The 7,709-nt window shown below is 38.6% G+C and overlaps 1 protein-coding gene across 2 annotated transcripts in view; it reads left to right on the forward strand.

Annotated features, from left to right (window-relative positions):
- Nucleotides 1-805, forward strand: part of slc25a25b (solute carrier family 25 member 25b) — a 23,440-nt gene extending 22,635 nt beyond the window's left edge. The window contains exon 10 of one of the 2 annotated variants that reach the window (XM_016275138.1): nt 218-805. In XM_016275138.1, coding sequence (XP_016130624.1) covers nt 218-405 — 188 coding nt within the window. In that variant the 3' untranslated portion in view covers nt 406-805. The remainder of the gene's footprint in view (nt 1-217) is intronic. The other variant, XM_016275141.1, reaches the window with a different exon arrangement.
- Nucleotides 806-7,709: the final 6,904 nt, after the last annotated feature.

Here is a 7,709-nt window from a genome sequence, read left to right on the forward strand (position 1 = left end):
TGTCTAGTACTTGTGGGCAGTTAGCAAGCTACCCGTTAGCCTTAGTGAGGACACGAATGCAGGCTCAAGGTAAGTCTTTAAACTCTCAAATACATAATTAGAAGGCTTCCTGCTAGAAGTTATGAATGTCTAATTCATTCACTAAGTAAACTATTATCGTTTATCTGTCACAGTCCAATTGATTTTTGGCTTTTTGTTCTTGCTCTTCATTGGTTAGCAGCTACTCAGGAAGGCAGCCCACAGATGACCATGACTGGTCTCTTCAGACACATTGTGAGGACAGAGGGCGCTATTGGACTCTATAGAGGCTTGACACCCAACTTTATGAAGGTCATTCCTGCTGTTAGCATCAGCTATGTGGTGTATGAGAACCTAAAGATCACCCTTGGAGTTCAGTCCCGGTGAGGGGAACCTGAAGACTGTTAAAATCCTAAATGACTTTTGTTTTTCCTCTCAACTTTTCTCTCATCATCCAAGAGGGCCAGTTTGCACTCGAAGAGAACTGTAGCAACTGTTGGCCAAGAAAGAGCTTGCATGAGGGGAAGAGGAAATCTTTGCGTCAAAGAGGTTTGGCTTTATTCAGTGAATGGAAGAGACCAGGGACATGCATAGAAAAACTTTCAGATCGATACCTCTGCATAAAATACAATCCTAGCTGTAAGTAAAATGTGAGCATCTCAAAATGGCATCTGTATTGGATCCAGACACTCCCTTATTCCACTCCTGAGGTCACGGGGTTGTGTTTGATTTATTATAGTAGGGACCAAGAATATGAAAGATATTTTAATAAACTGCTTTATGGAAAGGACACAGCATCCATTAATTATCATTTAAAGTGCACGACTGGAATTTAATGCGTTGAAGGCTTTGGTAGATACCATGCTAATAATCCTGGTGTAGTCCCTTCAGATCACTGAATCCTCGTTCCACTGGATGGCAGTGTTCAGTAATAAAGAGCTGACAGGGCCAGACTCTCATCATCAGCCAAAACTTCCATTTCGCTCACATAATTTACTACTTTTTTACTAATTTACTTTACTCCCTTGTACTATTACATTAATTGAGATGCCAGTTTTCACATCTTGAAAAGGATAGCGTAATAATTTGAAATGTTGAAATGTATGTCTTGCTCATCAAATGGTCCCAGTCATATTGTTGAGGACTTTTCATTGTTAAATTATTTTTTAATGTTTTAATGTTGTTTATTTATTTATTTTTGATTGAAGGTTGCTATTAAAAATTGAGAACACTATATATGTGCACACACTCCCCATGGTGACTGGCTAATCCAGCGTTATGTAAAAAAGTGTTTTAACACTTTGGGTCAGTTTGAGAAGAAAGATCAAGTGTAAAATGACCTGGGTTTGAGAATTCGGCACCAGCTTAAATGTAGTGGGTAGAGTTCCGTGTCTATACAGACACTGTCCGCTCTTAAAGGGTTAGTTCACTCAAAAATGAAAATTAGCTTGTGTTTTACTCAGCCTCGAAGCATCCTAGCTGTAAATGACTTTCTTCTTTCAGACGAATCCAGTCGGAGTTATATTAAAAAAATTGTCTATCATTGCAGTCAGCGGGTGTTGCAGTTGAACAGTCCACAAGTCGTCAAATAAAGCGCACCCATTCATAAATCATAATAAAACGTGCTTCACACGACTCCAGGGGGTGAATTTAGCCTTCTGTAGTGAATCCATGCGTTTTTGTAAGAAAAATATCCATATTTCAAACGTAATAAACACTTTTCTCTCACTTCCGCTGACTGTCATACACTGAAGCAGTTCCGGCGGATGACGTAAGACGCGCGGCGTTGCGTGATTAGTGACGAATGTGGAGAGACAACAAAATAAAAACGCCGGTCACGAATTAGAAGTACAAACCGAAGATTTGCAAAGAAAACTGTTGGAGGATTTCGATGTAAGCCAAGAGGAGACTGATTTTCCTTTGCTAAAGTAAGGAAACTTTGCTTCCTTTGCTCCTATAAACAAACTCGCAAGATTAGCATATCTCAGAGGAGCGCGCGCTGCGCATACGTCATATGCCTTCCACCGGAACGCCTTCCGCATTTGAAAGATAACGGAAGTGATATAAAAGTGTTTATTACGTTTGAAATATGGATATTTTTCTAACAAAAATGCATGGATTCACTACAGAAGGCCTTTATTCACCCCCCGGAGCCGTGTGAAGCACGTTTTATTATGAATGCGTGCACTTTATTTGACGACTTGTGGACTGTTCAACTGCAACACCCGCTGACTGCAATGATAGAGCTTGGAATAGCCAGGACAATTTTTAATTTAACTCCGACTGGATTCGTCTGAAAGAAGAAAGTCATATACACCTAGGATGCTTCGAGGGTGAGTAAAACACAGGCTAATTTTCATTTTTGGTTGAACTAACCCTTTAAGTTGCAGAAAGCAATGCTACAAATTGATTTGTTTTTACATTCAAACAATACTTGTTCATTCACTCATAAATGATCTGCATGACTGCAGTGTAAATACAGTTTCTCACCAGTATTAGTTATAGCAAGGATTTCAAACATGACTCTGATTTAAACTCTCTCTAGTCGAGGAACATATTTAAGCACTTTATTTTAATAGTTAAAGCAGACTTGAATTTTTAGGAGGATTTACAGTGGAATGATAGTATTCAGTGATTGTAGTGGTTGTGATTTAAGTACATATTATTTTTCAGCATCTATGTTTGTTTGTATCAGGTTGGGGACAAAAAGGTTCAGGTTTTGAAAAGGAAAGACTAAAAAGGTACAGTATAGGTTAGGATCTCTTTTGAAAAAAAATGTAGTTGACTCTACTCTACAGCAGTAGGCAAGTATCTTGTTTATTTGCAAATGACATATTTCAGGATTGGCACCCTGATGTGCATTTTGACTGACAAGGAAAAAATAAATTGCACTTACAGCTATTGCATGTGAAGTCCTAAAACCCACCAGTTCAATGGGTTGTTGCCCTTTGTAACTCTACAAGACTACAAGCACAATATAGTTGCCTTATTTATAAATAAAATAATGCTGCTTTTAGACTACTTGGGGGAAGCGTAGGGAGATGGCGTTAATGTCGGACAGAAATATTTTTCTAATGATTTGATTCTCAGGGAGAAATCGAAGGTCTTAGATACTCCTGTGCAGATGAGACTCCTGCAACTCTTCTCCATTGAGATCTGGAACAGATATCGGCATGTTTATAAGTTGTATTGAGAATTTGTGCAGGCCTAGGATCAGTTTGCCTTTCTCAAGCCTCTTTATCAGAAGAAAAATGACTTGTATCAGCAAATACCCTTCTGTGTCCCAATGGTGGTTGAGTGGCCCGATTCCCTTTGAATCAATTCAGTCTTTGTAATGCATGTATGTGTGTCTTGTCTGAAAATGCACAAATTGCACTGTGGAGTCTTTACAGGGTTTTAAAAGCTGTATTGCTTGCCTCATAATGGATGCAGTTTGTTTTGCATTTTGCACCTTTTTTCACTGTTTCTCACAGGAGAAATCTTTGGACTCCTCTGGACTTGTGAGCTCGACCCATTTGTGTGGTTGTGCTGAGACTAAAGGCTTTAGATTTGTATGTGTGGTTTTCCTTTGCTAAAGTAAGGAAACTTTGCTTCCTTTGCTCCTATAAACAAACTCGCAAGATTAGCATATCTCAGAGGAGCGCGCGCTGCGCATACGTCATATGCCTTCCACCGGAACGCCTTCCGCATTTGAAAGATAACGGAAGTGATATAAAAGTGTTTATTACGTTTGAAATATGGATATTTTTCTAACAAAAATGCATGGATTCACTACAGAAGGCCTTTATTCACCCCCCGGAGCCGTGTGAAGCACGTTTTATTATGAATGCGTGCACTTTATTTGACGACTTGTGGACTGTTCAACTGCAACACCCGCTGACTGCAATGATAGAGCTTGGAATAGCCAGGACAATTTTTAATTTAACTCCGACTGGATTCGTCTGAAAGAAGAAAGTCATATACACCTAGGATGCTTCGAGGGTGAGTAAAACACAGGCTAATTTTCATTTTTGGTTGAACTAACCCTTTAAGTTGCAGAAAGCAATGCTACAAATTGATTTGTTTTTACATTCAAACAATACTTGTTCATTCACTCATAAATGATCTGCATGACTGCAGTGTAAATACAGTTTCTCACCAGTATTAGTTATAGCAAGGATTTCAAACATGACTCTGATTTAAACTCTCTCTAGTCGAGGAACATATTTAAGCACTTTATTTTAATAGTTAAAGCAGACTTGAATTTTTAGGAGGATTTACAGTGGAATGATAGTATTCAGTGATTGTAGTGGTTGTGATTTAAGTACATATTATTTTTCAGCATCTATGTTTGTTTGTATCAGGTTGGGGACAAAAAGGTTCAGGTTTTGAAAAGGAAAGACTAAAAAGGTACAGTATAGGTTAGGATCTCTTTTGAAAAAAAATGTAGTTGACTCTACTCTACAGCAGTAGGCAAGTATCTTGTTTATTTGCAAATGACATATTTCAGGATTGGCACCCTGATGTGCATTTTGACTGACAAGGAAAAAATAAATTGCACTTACAGCTATTGCATGTGAAGTCCTAAAACCCACCAGTTCAATGGGTTGTTGCCCTTTGTAACTCTACAAGACTACAAGCACAATATAGTTGCCTTATTTATAAATAAAATAATGCTGCTTTTAGACTACTTGGGGGAAGCGTAGGGAGATGGCGTTAATGTCGGACAGAAATATTTTTCTAATGATTTGATTCTCAGGGAGAAATCGAAGGTCTTAGATACTCCTGTGCAGATGAGACTCCTGCAACTCTTCTCCATTGAGATCTGGAACAGATATCGGCATGTTTATAAGTTGTATTGAGAATTTGTGCAGGCCTAGGATCAGTTTGCCTTTCTCAAGCCTCTTTATCAGAAGAAAAATGACTTGTATCAGCAAATACCCTTCTGTGTCCCAATGGTGGTTGAGTGGCCCGATTCCCTTTGAATCAATTCAGTCTTTGTAATGCATGTATGTGTGTCTTGTCTGAAAATGCACAAATTGCACTGTGGAGTCTTTACAGGGTTTTAAAAGCTGTATTGCTTGCCTCATAATGGATGCAGTTTGTTTTGCATTTTGCACCTTTTTTCACTGTTTCTCACAGGAGAAATCTTTGGACTCCTCTGGACTTGTGAGCTCGACCCATTTGTGTGGTTGTGCTGAGACTAAAGGCTTTAGATTTGTATGTGTTTGTAGCGTTCAGCACAATCAAGGAATGCCGGCCTTTGAGACTGCCTGTAATCTATTGCCTTACTGTTCAGCTGGTAGTTAGTGAGTGTAAATGCACCATGTTCGCTACATGTATATCAAAATGTACTGTTGCTGGGGTCCCCCGAGTATCGTAAACATACACGCTAATAAAATATCCAAATATTTGTACTGCAAAACATATCTAGATGTGATGACACATCTGCAAAGTTTTAGTTGATGCTGAGATGTGCAAATCAATGCAAATCCATGTTTACTGGACAAAAAAAGGAAATAAAAACGATGTCCTCTAAAATGCAGAAATTGAATGTAGAGCGAAAATATTTATGTTTGTAAAATAACTGTTAAATAAAGTTATTCTTGATTATGTTCATGGAAGTTGGGTCTGTAGTTTGTGTAGTTTTTTGGTATTTTTTTATTTATTTTTAATCTATCCCAGGTCACAAATATTTAACTATTCAAAATATGTATTGGTCAGTCTCACATAATTTTACCAAAATCGCATGTGTCTTTTAAATAGCATGTTTAAAAATGTCAACTAATTCCTTTGTTTTCCCTTCAAGAAAGTGTTTATTTTAAAGAAATGACTGATTACATGTTCAAATAATTGGTATTTATGACTAAAAATTAAATATATATGCACACACACACAAAGAAATACGCAAAGCCTCTTAAAGTTTATTTTTTATGTAGTAATAACTTATTAAAGGGGTCATATGACATTGCTAAAAAGAACATTGTTGTGTATTTGGTGTAATGAAATGTGTTTATGCGATTTAAGGTTCAAAAAACACATTATTTTTCCACATACTGTACATTATTGTTTCTCCTCTATGCCCCGCCTTTCTGAAACGCGTAGATTTTTACAAAGCTCATCGGTCTGAAAAGTGAGGTGTGCTCTGATTGGCCAGTTATCCAGTGCGTTGTGATTGGCCGAATACCTCAAGCATGTGACGGAAATGTTACGCCCCTTACCATACTGTGATGCCCTGTGTCCCGGCGCAACAAGACAAAAGCAATAAAACCCATTATAAACGAGGCATTTGTTGCATCCAGTGGGGACATAATTACTGATTATAATGACTTATACTGTGTTTTTACGTGTTGCGTATCGCGCTGCGTAAACATAAAACCATGTCTGCATTTGTGATCGGAGAAATGACAAACAACAAGCGCTACTCTACACTGCCCAAAACTCGCGTTTGAATCATCAGTGGCAAATTCTTTAAATATAAAAAATTTACTTACAGGCTGTGAGTCAGAAGCGCCAGACTGTCCTTGCAAAGTTGGAACTGCCCCACTTTATAGAACGGCCTTTGAGCACAGACCCATTGTAGGCTATGCAGAACTGCAGGTTCAGGAAACAATCCTCCATAAAGTGCGTCACACACTGCGGGCTAGAGTGAGGAACGGCTGGCGGGCTTGAGAATGGCGCAGCCGGCGGGCTTGTGGCAACCACATGTGACGACCCCGGACTGGACTCCGCTTCGTCCACAGTGAAAGCCGATCCGCCGATCCACAGCACGCAGTTTATGTATTTCCTCAGCGACCAGCACGGATCAGCTCCAGGCATGACGAAGGTCCTCTTTTCCTCTTTTGGAGGATCAGCTCCAGGCATGACGAAGCGGATATCGTCCTCTTTTGGAAGACCAAACAAAGTAGTTTCGCTTTCACAACGAAACGCACCGCGTCTTCACGACATGGCGGCGGTGGCAGCAACAATACTACAGCGAGAATAAAAGTTACGCCTTCTTTCTTTGCGTGAACATTTGGGCGGTGTTATGCAAATCTTCCCACACTGTGATGTAGACATGTGGGGGCGTGTTAGAACGAGCCGTTTTAGGAGGGCGAGGACAAGTCTTAACTTTTATAAAGAATATCTCTCTGGATTTGAGACTTTAGTCTTTGCAACTTTACAGATCTTCTTTATGCACCAAGAGCTTGTAACACTCCAAAGAGAAAGGAAAAATTTTAATCGCATCATATGGCCCCTTTAAACAATTGGATACATTGATAAATTCACTTATAACAATTACAACTTATTCATCACACAATTAGATGCATAGACTTTTCAGTAGAATTTAAACAGTAAAACCTTGCTTTCATGTTTTTTTTTTTATTAGGTTACTCGTTACATCTTAGTAAGTAACTGGTTGTATGTACATTTTTAAACTAACCTTCCATTAAAATGTTTTTTTTTTAAAGTTCATTAAAATCTCTGCATCATACACTGTTCAGTTTATCGAATAGAACTGCAATTTTTTAATAATAGGCTAATTATAGCTGTTTATCCCTGATTACTATAATGTGGTATCAGTCATATTTAATGGGTCAAAATTTGTATTCTTTGAGAAGTTTTGCATTGAACTGATCCCTGATATAAAGTGATTCCTCACAGTTAATGGGGAAGGAGAGCAACTCAGCAGACTAATCACATGACAGCGGTTAGCTTTCTGAGGGAAGTCA

This window comes from Sinocyclocheilus grahami, unplaced genomic scaffold, assembly GCF_001515645.1.
Source record: "Sinocyclocheilus grahami isolate Dianchi unplaced genomic scaffold, SAMN03320097.WGS_v1.1 scaffold92.1, whole genome shotgun sequence".
Taxonomy (NCBI): Eukaryota; Metazoa; Chordata; class Actinopteri; order Cypriniformes; family Cyprinidae; genus Sinocyclocheilus; species Sinocyclocheilus grahami.